The sequence below is a fragment of the Lissotriton helveticus genome, chromosome 1_1 (assembly GCF_964261635.1).
Source record: "Lissotriton helveticus chromosome 1_1, aLisHel1.1, whole genome shotgun sequence".
NCBI classification, from domain to species: Eukaryota; Metazoa; Chordata; class Amphibia; order Caudata; family Salamandridae; genus Lissotriton; species Lissotriton helveticus.
In genome coordinates, this window is record NC_136057.1 from 386,951,617 (window position 1) to 386,968,065 (window position 16,449).

A 16,449-nucleotide genomic window follows, 5' to 3' on the forward strand; every position below is an offset into this window, starting at 1 on the left:
CTCGTCCCAGCCTCTCTTAGCTTGTCTCAAGGCTAATTTGTATGCTGCTCTACACAGCTTAATATTGCCATGGGACCTTGATTTTATAGCTTCCACCAAAGCTTTATGGGCTATCCTGCAGGTGTTATTGTACCATGTGTTTGGCTTCAGCAAACCAATCTTTTTAGATGGCTTTGCATTTATAAAAAACCTTTTCAGTCCAATAAAAAGATTGTTATAAATCCCCAATAAATTGACATTTAGCGCCTCCTGGGACTCGCATTCGGACAATTTCATTAGAGACCCTGTTTCTAAGGCCCTTATCTCCTCCACATACCTTTCATCTGTAGCTACCCATTCCCACTGAACCCTACTTAAATCATTAGTAATGGTTAACAAGTTGGGGCAGGTATCACCTTCCATCTGTAAGGGACTAGAGAAGCTCCTATCATCAGTTTTAAGGACCAAGGGGTTATGATCACTTTCGGGTCGACATTGTACTTCCATATCTATAACTACGGGCCAAAGCTCCACATTCACAAGGATATAATCAATGCGGCTTTTAGACCTACCATTGTCGAAAGTGACCGCACCCTTACTGTCGGACTTTGTCCTTCCATTAACTACCCTCAGACCCCTTTCAAGACACAACCCCTTCACTTGAAGAGCTGCCTCAGTCCATTTTCTAATAGGCTGGAGATCCAGGTGGGAGACCCCCCAGAGAGCATCAACATCATCGCTAAGCCTTCCGTCTTCCGAATCTATCGGTTCAAAGCAGGTGTTAAAATCGCCAGCGATAATCAATTTACCCTTGAAACCCTCTTGTGACAAGTGACTTTCTAGAGTCATAATGACGGGAGAGCTCCTTCCACCAGGTTTTCCCCTTGCGTATACATTATAGAATTAAAGAATTACGTCAAGGCCACTCTGTGAACTCACCCTTATGACCATAATGTCTGGGCTGTCAATAAAAACCTCGTCCACCCTTATCCCCTCAAATTGCCTTACCCAACAGGCCAGACCACCCAGAGACGCACTGCTGTCTCTAACTCAGACAGCATTATTCTAGGTGACTTCAGTCTCCACTGGAATAATGAAACGGACACATCAATACAGTCATTAAATGAACTCCTACTCAGCAAAGATCTTACCCAACACTGTAAGGGACAAACTGACAGCAAAGGCTCTACCTTAGATGCTATCATAGTCCAAAACGAAACAATATGCATCAACAACATTACCAAAGAAAATCCCCCTGCTCCAGAACTACAGTGTGACAACCTGGCCTAATTCTTCAAAGCCACCTTCATCCGGAGTGCCCTGGACAAAGCAAAAAAACTCCCCAAAGAACTCCGTATCATCTGACGACAAACCTACCAAAGAAAATACCCCTGCTCCAGAACTACAGTGGCTGATGTAACGGAAGCAAGCCGAGGTAAAAATAAATAACCAATATAGTAGCTGCATTTTCCACCATCTGATGAGAGAAAAAATATTTAGGTAAACCAAGCAAGACTGCATTAACGTAATCCAAATGTGATTAGATAGCTTCTTGGATCACCAATCTTCTATCTTCAACTCTGGGCCAAAGTAGAAATTTCAATAAGCTCTTTAAAAAGGAGTGGCATAACAGCAATGTGGTTAACATGCAGTCAGAAAATCAGTGTTGATAGTAACACCAACATTTCTTTTAATAGTACCTGCGGCATAGGACAAATAACCAGTGGCTACCAAATGGAGGTCCATATATAAGGATGACTCCCATTACTAACACCTCATTTGTGGCTGCATGTAGCCTCAAAAGGTATTTGGCATAAACCTACAACTGCAGCAAGACATTCCTGTAATTCTTTGTATCGGGAATTCACAATATAAACCCACTGTGTTGGTCAGAAAGCTCACAGTTTAATAGCTGGCATTCAGGATAATGAGGCAGAGCAGTCCAAAGCTGACTTGATTTGAAGAGCTTTGGTGTACTAGAAACTCAGAACTGAGCAAAGCACTAATAAAACAAAAATAAATCGGTGTCAGTCCAGTATAGTATTTCAGCTATCCTGGACACAGAACACCAGGTAAGCTTACTACTTGTCTTTTTTGAGGTGTCATCTGTACATGTTTATTTTACCAATGAGGAAAAGAAATTGGTCTTTTATTTCATTCTCTTGGCACGAAGAGAGATATGTAAGAAATGGATTAATAATATGTCGCCAACTGAAATAGAATGGATTAGAGCTGTCAAAAGTATCATACGTTTGGATAGAACTGTAGAAAAGAAAAGGAATAGATTTTGGATTCCTTGTTTAAAGTAGCTAGAAGAGGGTTTGGTCCAATGATTACGCCTTCTTTTTATGGTCTTCAAACTTTGCCGTAGGATCTGTTCTTTGGCTGGTTTCCGGCCTAGGCAGAGAAAATATGGGAGAACTATAGAAGACAGTAAGACCCTTGGTGTAAAGAAATAGCTCTGGAAGGTGCCTCAGAGGGGTCTCAGAGTTTGATTCCAAGGTAAATGAGGACTAAAGAAATAAAATTAAAATAATAAATCCGTGTCCAATGAAAGCCTTTTCTTTAAAACGGAAAAGTACTTTATCGCACACAACTAAATATACTCAGAATGACAAATATTTACAAGATTTCAGGTGGACTTGCAAATTGGAACCATTCTTTTAGGGATCTTGAGGACTAACCAGGGTAGAAATGAGGTACCCTATAGAAAGATCATGGGCGGGTGTGGTGTCAACTATCCATATAAATGTGGTCTGCTTCCTTTATCTGTGAGGGTACTGTGTGACAATTTACACACCGGCAAGTTCTAGTCTTAAAAACCAGCAATTCTCCTATATGCGCCTTTTGAAAAACAAGTCTTTTCACAATCTAAAAGGTTACGCTACAGTCTTTGCCACAATGTAACATAAGAGGCCTAGTGCGTTTGTCACCACTTTTAATAATCAGTTTAACAATCCTGTTGGCTTTAGCATGAAAACAAATACTTATGACCACATGGTGTATGCCTGTCGAGACCCAATCAACATTTAAGGAAGTGTCAAAGTATGCATTGGCACAGCCCCAATTTCTCTCTATAGAGATGACCAGCATTTTCTATTGCAGCCAAGTAAAGGGACATATGTATTCAACCTCTTCCTGTTGCTTTTGTCATAGAGTGTAAAATAAATATCACCTATTGTACTTGTCAGATATCTCAAAATGTAATGTCCCTTACTATGATATTTATCATAGCGTTCACAATCTAAGCTGCTTCCTTATTGTTTGTGTTACAGTTCACCACGTAAAACCACTTTCTGTTGCATTTGTAAGAATTCCCAATGTAATATCCATTCATATTAAATTTGTTTTGGGGTGTATGTCTTCTTAGGGCAATGGCCTTGGTAGAAACTGAACAAAGAATAGGTACTGAAGCACACAACAGAAGTCCGTATAGTTAGGATAAATTAAAGCAAGTAAACTGAGGTAAATAAATTTGTGTGGTCTATAGCGTTCTTCTTTTCTCATGGATGGTTTTATTCCTCCACATTTCCAATATCTTGATGTTAGAAATGGGGATCTCTCGTTGGCAGATGTAGGTACCTTTGTCCAAATAGGGACCCTTGCTTCTAGTCAGGGTAAGGGGGATACACTTCTAAAATAACCTCTGCTCACCTCCTTGGTAGCTGGGCACGAGCACACAGGCTTATCTTGGAGGCAGTGTGTAAAGCATTTGAGAACATATGCAGTAATACAATGAAAACACTACAAATGGGCACCACACCTTTTAAAAAAATAAGTAATCTTTATCTAAACTAAAACAAGATCACACAACAAAAATCCACAATACAGTAATAAAAATATGACTTTCAGATGGTGTAAATAGTTCAGTTCAAAGTAAATTGCAGATGCAACACTTTTCACACAAAGTACCTTGGATACGTCACGCAAACAAACGAAATGGGCCCCAGGGAAGGTGATGCGCCAGTTCCTTACACTCAGGGAAGGCGATGTGTCTGCTCTGGGGGAGGTGATGCGTCGATACCTTACTGCTGCACAAGGGAGGTGATGTGTCAGTTCCTTACTGGAGAGGAGGGGATGCGTCGGTTTCTTACTGCGTGGGGGTGGATGCGTCGGTTTCTTACTGCGTCCCCCAATGATGCGACAGACTTGGCGCCTTGATGCGACGATCCGGGACGATGCGTGGATTTTTGCAGCTGCACAGCAGGGCTTGCGGCTGAATCAGTACGGTGATCTCGGACTTCGGATATCGTTGCACTAGAAGCGGTGTGTGGCGATTTCTTGAGCCGTGGCAGGTGCTGCGATGGTTTCTTCGACGGGTACGGACGCGTCACGCTTCTCCGGGTTGTGTTGATTTTTTCAGCTCCAAGTCCAAAACAATCTCTAGAAGTCCCAAACAACACCAGGCAACTCTTTACATGTCCGAAGTCCCAGCAAGGAAGTTCAGGGGAGCTGGTGGTGAAGTCTTTGTGTCCTTCACACTTCAGAACAGGAGGCAAGCTCAGTTTCAAGCCCTTGGAGATCTTCTTCAAGCAGGGGACACAGCAAACGGCAAAGTCCTTTTCTCCTTTCCTTGGCAACAAGTAGCCACTGCAGGCCAACACCAGACAGCAAACAGCACTGGGGCAGTATTCCTCCTCAGCTTCACCTGCTCTTCTCCTTGGCACAGGTTTCTCTTGATTCCCAGAAGTGATCTAAAGTTCTGGGGCCTGGGCCTCTAGTTACACTGCAAAATCATGTGTTCTCTGGTAGAAGAGAGATCCTGTGCTTGGTAAAAAACAGTTCTGTCCTCTAAGGTGCGGCTTCCTTGCAGGAGGTGGAGACAGCATTGTGGAAGGCAGACCAGGCCCATTCAGGTGAAAGGAAATCTCATCCCCCTACACTAAATGGAACCCAAGTTTATTCAGCCCAGCACTGACTCATCAGACTCTCTAAAGCCACTGCTTCTCTCCAGCCCCTGTCATCCAATGCCAGACATGCAATACACAAACCTAGCAGAGGCACGGTGGATGGCTAAGCAAGAAAATACCTACTTTCTAAAAGTGGTATTTTCAAACACAGAATGTAAAAATCACCCTCACTAAAAGATGCATCTTAACATTCTGAGTTCAGGCATACTAAACTTCATTTTCCTGCTTTGTTTCCATGGGGAGTTATGTTTAGAAGATGTTATAAGCAAACTCCCCGTTCCATCTTATGGGAACAGGTAACCTTGTAATATGAAAAATGAAATTGGTAGTAATTCACTATCCGGACATGCCACACACACCAGGGCATGTCCTAACTTTCACATACACTGCACCCTGCCCACAGGGGTACCTTGGGCCTACCTTATGGGTGACTAACATGTACGAAAAGTGAAGGTTAGGGCAAGTGGGTACACATGCCAAGTCGACATGGCAGTACTAGCCTGCACATAGGCTCTGCAATGGCAGGCCAGAATTACATTTACAGGCATTTACAGGCTGCTTATGTGGGTGGGACAATTAGTGCTGCAGCCCACTAGCCGCATTTGATGTACAGGCCCTGCGCACACACAGTGCACTGTACTAGGGACTGACTAGTAAATCAAATCAGCCAATCGTGGAAACACCAATCCATAACAACAATTTACAAAGAGAGCACTTGCCCTTTGGCACCGAACAGCAGTGGCAAAGTGCCCAAAGCACCTAGACCAGCAAAGCGGAGTCCAACACACAGCAAAAACACAGGAGGCAAAGGTAAAAAATGCAGAGGAGACCCACACCAATGGTGCCAGGTCTAACACTTACTATGTAAAAAAAGCAAAAGCAGCCGACACGTGTTTCGTCCGTTGAACTTTTTCAGGGCTGCAGAAAATGTGTACATATCAATATACAGAATAAATCGCAAAAGGTAATGATTTTGGTGGGCCAGCTCATGTGTGAGTGGGGAAAGAAATTAGAACGGAAGAATGTCAAAAAGTAACAAAATGATCATTAAGAATCGAATCCAGGTGAAATATAGGTAAAATTGTGAATGGTACATGCAGAGCCAAGATTTTGGGTAAAATATACCCCAGTGTCCCATGCTGGGTTAAGGAGACATCACACAGGAGAATCAAGAACACTAAACTGGAGCCCCAGCTTCTGCCTGACCCAAGATCAGTGGACCCTTTGAGGAGAAGGAGATCGCCTGGATGGAGCGAGGTTCAGTTGGGGATAATGTGGGGTGGATTGGGGAAGCAGAGTTTGAGATTCCAAGGTCGATAAAATGAGTACCATTGGGTTGGTTAACAATAAACGTCTGTTATTTCAGAGCCAGAGACCCATCACTTGGATGAACGTGTCCTTCGCAAATACACATTATCTTCTGTCACAGGCTTTAACTCTATATGAATTGGTTTAACAGATGCTTTTCACAATAAGGATTTCAAGCATATTGCCTTTATCATTACTTTTTTGAATAAACCTATCAGACCTAAGACATTTGACAGAACTTTTCCAAGGAACCTATCCGTTTTTCTCATTGACTTTTCACCATAACCAACTCAAGCCTACCTTACTGAGCAAACTCTTTGTAATGAAAGCGCTTTTCCAGTGGAAGCACACAACACCTGCCAAATATCCTATTTGGAGTAAGATCACCATGAAGGCAGGGCCAAATCCTGCCTCTAATGAGAGCTTCTTAAGCCCTTTTCCTGTTGATCACAAGGTCTGGGCACAGCTGTGCTGTCAGGCTAGACCTAAAAACTCAATGCAACCAACCAACCTTGACATAGTGCTAATCGTGCTTACCATACAGTTCAAGTGAACAAGTTTTATAATTGAATCTATTTACTTTGTTCAAGGTATTGACTTTTTTGCCTGATGTTTACCAATTTTTTTTCAAGATTGTGCGTAAAGATTACCATAGTTATCCCTAAGGCAGTGTAGGTGCACAAAATTGAAATTGCATTGTTTTCATTCAAATTTCTTTATTTGGCACAGAAAACGTCCATGAAAGATCCACAAATAAAAACATCACAATATTCATATATAAAAATACAGGTCAGCTTAAGGACGACGGACAAGAAGAAGTGTCTTCAGATACGCTTAAACAGACTTCTTCTCCAGCCCTCAACTCCACAAAATGAGCATGGCGATCCTATTGCACCTGAGCCATCCATCGACTTTCTGCATCTTACTTCTGCTTTAAAAATGCATAAACGCTATAACAGACATCATGACCATTTTATTTTTTTTAAAAAGATAATTTTTTTAAAAAAGATAATTTTTTTTTTTAATTGACAAAAACCATAAAGTGCATTATAGGCTGGTCCGATAATCCATCAAGGGGAAAACCCGTAGCTGGTGATCCCAAGGAGCCACCAGTACCTGGGAAATTCAGAATCTGCACCACTGTGCTAACCCCAATCGATATAATAAAGATCTCTCCCTTTGAGATAGCGGATTTGTAAAATAGGATGCTGGCTCTTCAGGTACATACAAACTAAGGTACTCCCTGATAGTGCATTTACTGGACTCAATTTGTAGCACTTTTGGCAGTGTCTAATTAGGCATGTGTTGACCCTCGAAATCTGGTTAAACCATTACCATTTAATTTTTGCTTATTACTTTCTTGACGTTCAGTATGTATTGCATATATATGCTGCATATCTGAATGCTCAAAAATATTTTGTTCCAGCGGATATCTGGATATATGTTTCCTTTTTGCTTGTCTGATTTTCCTATATTTGTCTTCCGTTATTATTGTATAATCTCCTGCAATGCCACATTGGACCATCACTACCATCATTAATGAACTGGAAATAGAAGAGCATACTCATTTGATGATATTGAGACAACAGTCTCATATTCCCACCTGTATACTTGTAGCATCTTCAAACAAAATGTTAATATAGATTATACTCCTTGCGTATTCATACTTGGTGCATGCATTGGTATTTAGGTGAAGTAGCTACTCTCTTGGTCACGTCTTCTCTTTCTGTCTCCCAACAGGTCCATGCAGCACAATGCCTCAAAGGCACTTCTTTGATGGGCAAGCGTACTCCATCCCTCTGATCCAACCAGACCTGCGCAGAGAGGAGGCAATTCAACAGATTGCTGATGCCCTTCAGTACTTGCAGAAAGTTTCTGGTGACATCTTTACCCGGTAAAAGCCTAAATGACATTTATTTGATAGAATTGAGAGTATGTGTTTGATTATCGTAGCATAGCCAGCCTTTGCAGTAAAATTGGCCTACCCCTCATCACACACTCCTTTTACAGAGTGAAGGAGCCAGAAGAAGAGTCTGTGTTCTTATGAGAGGGCAGATGGTCCTTCTAAGGTTTGCATCCCTTCATGGGAATCTTGACAGAGTTGCACATGCCCTTGTGAAAGTGGATGACCTGGATCTCCATTGTATAGGAAGTGATCTGATGACAGTTTGTTCTAAGATGGCTGATGAGATAACAGCCTAATGAAGAGCAATAATGGAAGTTTGCATTTTGGCCTTTACCACCTGCATTCATACAAGAAGAGCATGTCCAATGAAAGTGATTGGGAAAAATGATGGTAAAGAGTTTATTAAGAAGAAGGGCTCAGTGTGCAATACTCTTGTATAAAGGTGCGGCAAGACTGAGGCTTGGGAGGGGGGGCTACCATTGTTAGTATAATCTGAGGGATTCCTGTGGTGATCGATGGGACTATAAAACAGGAGTGATTGCAAAATTGCGGTAACGTAGTTTGAAGATTGAGTAGGATTACAGACCTACTCAAATGTAGAAGATTGAGTACTTTTAGGTTTCTCCTACAGACAGCTTTAGCTTTACTGCTGAAAAGGCGTATTCTACAATACCAGTACTTGGAGTCGACTTTGAGTCGGTCCATTGCTTTAGTTGGCTTTCTTGTCAAGCTCATTTGCTCTAATTCTTCTTGTATGTTTGTCCCTCCCCTTGAGCATACTTTCTGGTTGGACGCATTGTATCCGTACGCTGGTTCTAGTCCCAAACCTGTGAGATGGTGCATGTCTTCTCTTTCTATCTCCCTGTGTGCTGCTTCCACCTCTGCCCCCTGTGCTCTCCTTGTTATCACTCCACTCCACTACCTCCCAGCTCGTCTGTTGCTTCCCTGCCCCTCACATTTCTGCTCGACTTTATTTTTCTTAAACGTCCTTCTCTCGGCTCCTGCCTTGTTTCCTGCCCCATGTTACTCACTACTTCTTGACGGTGTTTAGTTGACCCCCCCCCCCGTTACTTCTGCTTTCCTCTTTATCTCATTTTTGTTTTTATTTCAGGTTAGTTTCTTTTTCAATTGGCCAGCAGCTAATGCTGCTACCAGGTTGCTCCTTTCTGAGCAAGGGATTTTACACACTTTATCTAATTTTAATTTCTGCTCCAAAATGGGCACCTGCCAAGTTGAAATAAAGCAGAATGTATTACAACACCGAAAGGCCAGTGGCTCTCCTGGAGACAGATATTTACTTCTCAAGCCACAGACCCTCTCACTGGCCTACTTGAACCCTCTCAATTCCTCCCTGCATCCCATGCTGCAGATTTCCATGACTCGCACCATATAGCCCGATGTATGCTGCTCTCTGGTGTCTTGCTGCATGTAGCTTATGGTTAGGATGAGATGATACTCCATTTGCCACTAGCCAGCTTATGCAGTTTCAAATGAATTGTGCCTGTTCATCTGAAAAGAAAAGAGCGCGAGAGACCAGTCTGCTGCATTGGCAATCAAGGATGATCTGACCTGCCCAAAACTACTTCCTGTGGCTCTGCTTCCGGGCTGTCTTACCATGATAACCTGCTCGTCCATGCCGCTACCAGTCGACAGACCAGAGTGGCCAAGTCTCAAAAGGCGACTTGGGCTGGGTGTGCACCACTAAATATTTTGTTATATTATCTAAAATTTATAAACACGTTATTTACATGATCAACCAAATCATATTTATTCGGATAGACTCAATGGTCTACATTTCATGATATCGAATAACATCAATCAACAGAAGGTTTAAACATCGCCACAACAAAATAAAAATTATTCAACAGAAGAAATTAGTCCAGTTGAAATGACGAATGCCCAATGCATTTCGGGACTGTCTGTCCCTTCCTCAGGGGCCAATCTAGAAAAAACATATATCAAAAAACTCTAATGTACAGATGTGTATAATGGACCTTATACGGTAGATTTACATATGCATGACAATCATGCTTTTGATTGAATGAGAAAGTGACTGTGTATTGTAGCCATCTGCTTGTGTCATCGTGGTATTAATTGGGAGCAAATCATATCTCCTTATAACCACCTTCATCTTTACACGGTGCTAAAAACAAATGTCGAATATTCCAAAAATGCCGCCTGCATCTCTAATCACGGTGGTGTTAGTACAACAAGCCATGCAGTGCTTAATGCTGTGCCGAAAGGTCATAGGTAGTGGGTTTCCAAAAAGCCCTCCTTCACTAAAGCTGCCAGTCGACAGGCCACTCAGCTCAAAGAGAAGTCCCAGCATCTCATGCTCCACTTATATGGGGAGAGACCGATTTGCTTGGATAGTACCAGGGTCAGCCGTGTGAACAGAATACAGCTCTTCTATTCCTTTGTTTTCTTATAGTACTGGAGAGAAGGTTGATGACTGTTAGAAAAATTGGTTTAATCTGTATGAAAACCTGATGGATCATTGGCATAATAATTGCCTCTCTGTGCCAAAAACTTCAGAATACAACAGAGTTGTAGTCAGATTTTGGGCTCTTGCAGGAAAGCAGATAACAGCCTTTCCTTCTCATCATTGATAACAGACCCAGCAAGGGAGATTAGGGTGGTTTGTGGCCTTAAAAGAAATCTGGATGACAATAAGTGAATCCAGGAATGTGTTTGTATAGCAGTCCCTGCCCAGGTGTTGCATGTGGGTGTTTGGGTGCCTCACTTCCTTATCGTCTGGCAGTAAAGAGCAGTAGAGATGGCACAGGCAGGACAGATCTGGGAGCAGAGCTGGGAACACAGTGGAACCGTAGATAAGCAACATAAACTATCTGCTGTGAGCAAACCCGGTTTAATTCACTAACCTACGAACACATGAGGTATTGCATACAGACCAGGACTAATCAGGCACACAGTCATCGTGGGCTACATTATGCTCAGACCTGCCCCAAGGGTGATGCTAATTATTAATTGACGACTGTCACCTTTGGCTCAGGATATAGTGTCCTTGGATCTGAACAAAGGCTATAAAGCCGAAGTGCCAAAGCCCTGTCAGGAAATTCTTATTAGTGGCTACTAGTGTGATGGTGAAGCATCCTGGGACCTAGCTGGTAAGATTTGTTAGCATGTGGTCATAGCACAGGAGTGAGTGAAATCACAGTGTCGCAACAAGCTGAAAGGGAAGCATGCAGGAGGGATTCAAACACTTGATAGGAATCCAAAAAAAAGGTAATTTTACAGTCTCTGAAGGTGATAACCCTCAAATAATGCTCAATGTGAAAGGAACAATGTAGCTGCCACGAGCGTCTAAGCAGCCCTTCATAGTTGAATGGCACTTTTCGACTTGGCAAAAATGGATAAGGGGATCCTTATGGCTAACCTTGGTGAACAATAGGAAACGGGGATCCTGTTATGATCTGCACTTGAAGCTGTCACGATTTGTATGGCAGCATGCACAGTAGCACATGTTGGAAATCGTGGTCTCCTGGCCAAAAGTAGTATAATGGCAGTCAGATGGTGGTCCTGTCCTCCTCAGTCACCCGTCAGACTTCTGAATCTGCTGCATGAGGACGGCTCCAAGCCTATAGGAAAGTAGTGCAGACGTGCACCTTTTCTTTCCGATGCCCAGGAACGGAAGGAGATACTCTGATAACCTTGCTGTATTTAGATTCCACTCTACAGAGTGCTACTGTAGGCAGATGGTTCCCAGGGAAGGTTGGCGTCCTTCAACAATGAAGTCTATGCTCACCTTAGTCTCCCTATTCCCAAGTGGGCTGTATGTGACCTGTATGTGAGAATTTTTATAATGTCACAGGACCATCTAACATTTATGAGCCACTCTGGATCAAATTCTCTGAGTCCTTTCTGGAAAACCCTACCCTGGATGTAAGCATCTCCCACACTAGGTCCTCAGGTAATCTTCCTCGTGCCCAACGATCTAACCTGTTGGCTACTGTGTCGCATCCTCCATTGATGGCGACCAACTCTGCCCTGGAACATAGGCATTAATTTTTGGGTGCATGAGAATGTCCCCAGCCTTGCCTGTGATATAAAGTACATTTCTAGCGGCGATGTCGACCATGGGTCCTATGCCCAGGGCAAACCTGGATGATGGAAACCGGATTCCCTGAGTCGAGATAAGAGCTAGGAATGCTGTGGGAGATGCCAGCAGATAGGTCTGATGGTATCTGCCCCCTCCTTGCGAGTAGAATACCCATGAGCTGACGCCATGTCCACTGGGGCTACACTCCACAAGAGTATTTAGTTTTAGTATGGCTCCCCGTGTCCCCTTTTTGAAACTAGCAGCCATCCAGTATGGGTATCCTTTAGGAATCTTTCCTTCACATTGATAAAATCAGCAGATTGTCAGCCTTGGTTCATGTGGGGTGGATTCCACCTGTTCACAGTTGCAACCTGGTTCTTCTATAGTGCTAGTGAACGTTCTGTGGGTGTTGACTTTTTGGTGCCAGGGCTGGACCGTAATGGTGGAGGATGTCCTATTCGCGGAAGGTAATGGCCAAAGGGCTTTAAATAAAATATTTAATGAGCATAGTTTTGAGGTGGATGAGAAGGATCCAGAGTTTAGGCTAGCGGAGTTAATAGGCAGCTCTAAGCATTTCTGCTAGGCTGAATGCAGCATTCTCACATGAGTTTAGGAGCTTTTTACACTTGTTTTTGGGCCAGATTATTCAATACTAGTAGTGCTATTTCAATAGTGCTATTTTTTGGATTATTTTTGTTGTTGCAAGCATGTAGTCAAATCTCTTGCTATGACAACTGACAGCAAGAGGGTGATACTGTATTAAATATCATGAAGAGTGTTTGTCCTCAAATCTGTGTTGTGCATTTGTTCCTTTCCCCACTTCTTTGGTTCACCTCAGTCCTTAGTTTTGTCAATACATAAACAAATGGAGCTTTACAATCTGTCTCAATGCCCTGTCCTCCTGGCTTGATGTAGTGTTGCCATGCTCTGGTGTGTGTTTTCTAAAGTGTGAAGGTTTTGTTCAGCTGTTTGCTTTGCCACAAGGAATACCCATTGTTATGGTCTGGCATGACAGCGCAGCTGTCGCCAGACAATTATGTGAGCATTAATAGAGAAGAGCTTTAGCTCCATCTACATTTTCTGAGCCAGGAGTACTTTTACAAAAAAATGCTTGGCCCCCGTGCTGCTGTGATCATTTTGTTTATTTTATCCAGCTTCCTAAGGTTGAACTTTTAGGGGTATGCATATGACATTGGAAGGATATTCAAGTGTCTTAGCTAACTAGGGTATTTATGCTGTCTTTCTCTGACAGCAACTCAAATGTGAGGAGGCCACTCATTACTAATCTAATATAGATTTTTGGGTCTGTGGCTTCACAGTGCATCTGCCACCTGACCTTTTAACACATACCAATATAATTCTTCAGTTCTGTGCTTCCACACCAATACATATCTATTCCCTGCTATTTACTTGCAATGCTTCACATTACCGTACAACACTCCTTTAAAGCCAGAACTGTTGGCATTGCCAGTGCTTGTTGCTCATGGCAACGCCCATTGCCCCACAGACGGTAACAATTTCTAAGCCATTTGATTGGAGAATACAGTGTAACTTGGATGCATTTATTGATTGGGTTTGGGTTTTATATGTGAAGACCTCAGACCTTTTTATCTTTTTGTTTCAGCTATTAGAGGCCATTATAAAAATGAATATAAAAGTTGAAATAACATATCCATATATAAAAAAGCGAGTTAATTCTTAAGTCATTTGAAAGGAATTTTTATTTAAAGAGTTTTATATAGCGCTAGCTATTCCCGGAGGTATCAGAGCGCTTTACATGAGAAACAACAATGTAACAGAAAAAGTTCAACAATTCTCAAAAGACAAAAATGTACAGGAATTAGAAGAAATGTCAGGCAGATCTAGTGGCTTTTCAAGCTCCAACAATGTACAGAACTACCAGCTTGTAGAGTACTTCTGAGTCTGACTGGAGGCAGAATGACATTGCCTCCCTACATCGGCTTATGTAAGAGAGGAGGAAGAATCTGTCTCCTTTCCTGCAAAGTGTGGGTGCAAATCAACGAGTGTAACACTGTCTCGTCCTCCTATTTTGCAGGAACAGGAGTCGGTGCTGGTTTTTCTGTTAGTTCAGTTTTAGTTTAGGCCATAACTTGCTAGTTACCAAATCTAAATTAAAAATATCGACCCCTTTTTCTTTGGGAAATGAGCAATTCAAATATGGCTCATAAGAGATTTGACGCCCAAGTACAGCTTTAGAAGGCAGCCTCCTTTGCTGGACCTGATGGCCGTGATGCAGTCCTGTTGACACTTTTAATGAACTACAGGCCGGTACCGGTCATTGAGCCTGGGTGCTCTCAGTGCTTTGAGCATCCATTGTCGCTTAAGGTTCTGGCTATGTGATCCAGGCTGCACAATTGTGCAGAGCCTTTGATATCAAGGATGTCCATAAGAGCTTTTAAGCTCTAGCCCAGTGCATGATTGGCTTGATTGAGATCTGAGTTTCAATACAATGGAGCCCAGTTCTGCCTTGAGGCATCCCTTGTTCCTAGGCTAAGAAGTAGAAGATGGTGCAAGAATCTATTCTCTACCTTTTGAAGACCATAGGTCTTCCTAAAGTCCCCCTACTCTGCTTTATAGGAACCCACGACTATTGCTTTTATTTTGTAGGTTCTACTAGTGTATTCCACTGATCTCATACCAATGCTGTTTGCAAAGCATATAGTTGCACCTGTGCTCCACCTTATAGATGTCTTGCGTTTTGCCAATTGTTCGAAGTGGCCATCAAGATAATAAAATTGTTTAAATCTTTCGAGGTTGGGTGGTCCATGGAACAGGTTGCTTCATAAATCTACTTATCTACTTGTCCTGTACACAAAATCTACTTGTCCCTCTAGTGCCACGTAGTGCAGCTACAAATTATGGCGCAATTTCATTATATAAAAGCTCTGATGTTAGCCTTTCTGGTTATGCCAGGGATCATACTTTTGTAGGCTTTGAATTCTAGCAATTTCCTTATTTTGCAATGTTTCCACAGATCTACTTTCTGGGGTGGAAGTAGCGTTAAGCAATAGTTCCAATCCAATTCTGAGAAAGGTTGCAAATGTACTCCTATCAATGGCAGAAGTAAAACTTCTTCCAGGGTTGGGGAAAAAGTGAATCAAGAGAAAGTGAATTTGTAAGATGCTCAACAGATTTAGCATGTGTAAATCTACACCTGCAAATTTTGTTTGTGCTAAAAAGCAGTTCACAAATATTTTCCAAGAGTACAGTTTCCTGGCCACTTCTGAATATTCTTGTGAATTCATGAAAGCCGTAAATCTGCATTAATGCAAGGACCTATACCATGAGTGCAATTCAGTGACTTTCTTTAAGATTTTGACCCCTAAGTAGGTCTGGGGTTAACCAAGACCCTTTTTTAATTAAAATTCTCTCTCTCTCTATCCATCCATCGACTGGGGTCTGCGGTTTCACAAGGAGCATATCTGCACACAAAGTAGTTTTGTTCAGTGCCAGGGACTACTGTGGCAATGTGTTCTTTTTGAGTCCCAAAAATATGATTGATTTTTGCCAATGTTTGAGATAATGGAGAGGGCCTGGCAGCTCCCACAAAGTTTTACAAAAACCATATCAAAACAAGACACGCATTGACAAAACCAAAAGGCTGACTACCAATATCAGAACTATTGGCTTTGCCAATCTTTGTTTATTTTCATATTTCCCATTATTGTGTTGAAATTGATTGCACTGATTTTCCGTGATGAATGTAATTTTAAATACTAGCATGCATGAGCACATATTACTTAAATTATGCTCAAAGAAATGTTACTTACAATTCCACAGTAGTTTAGCAAAACGTGGGAGCATTGCATGTAGACTCATATTGTTAAACTTTGGAAATGCGTGTACACTTTTTTAGACTGGAACCATTGTCAGTAGTACAGTCCGAGCTTACAACATTTCCTTAGAGCAGTCACCCTAATAAGAAAGGCTTTGTATTAATGAACCATAGATACAAGTTCGAACAGCATGAACATATGGACACAAATATTACCTTAACTGCAGACAATGCCCGTCCCTGATCCATAATGTGGTACTGTAAACTGGTAGCCAAAGGGTTTGTGCTGTATGGGGTTGGGCCTACTTGTCACAAGGACAAAATAAACATGAAAAACGTATTGGGCTGTAGGAATTCCACATCCCTGACACTTTTAAAAACTAGACATTTGCAGGCTTCCCTTGTATGCCTAAAAATGTCTTGCCTCTCCACCCTCCCCCCCCCCCCCCTCCCCCCCCACCACTCCAACAGAATATTGTGCCTTTTCTTA

At 42.2% G+C, this 16,449-nt stretch overlaps 1 protein-coding gene across 1 annotated transcript in view; it reads left to right on the forward strand.

Moving 5' to 3' along the window:
- The window catches only part of WASHC1 (WASH complex subunit 1), a 502,888-nt gene that overhangs the window by 126,836 nt on the left and 359,603 nt on the right, over positions 1-16,449 (forward strand). The window contains exon 2 of the mRNA XM_078673724.1: positions 7,938-8,091. Coding sequence (XP_078529850.1) covers positions 7,952-8,091 — 140 coding nt within the window. The 5' untranslated portion in view covers positions 7,938-7,951. The remainder of the gene's footprint in view (positions 1-7,937; positions 8,092-16,449) is intronic.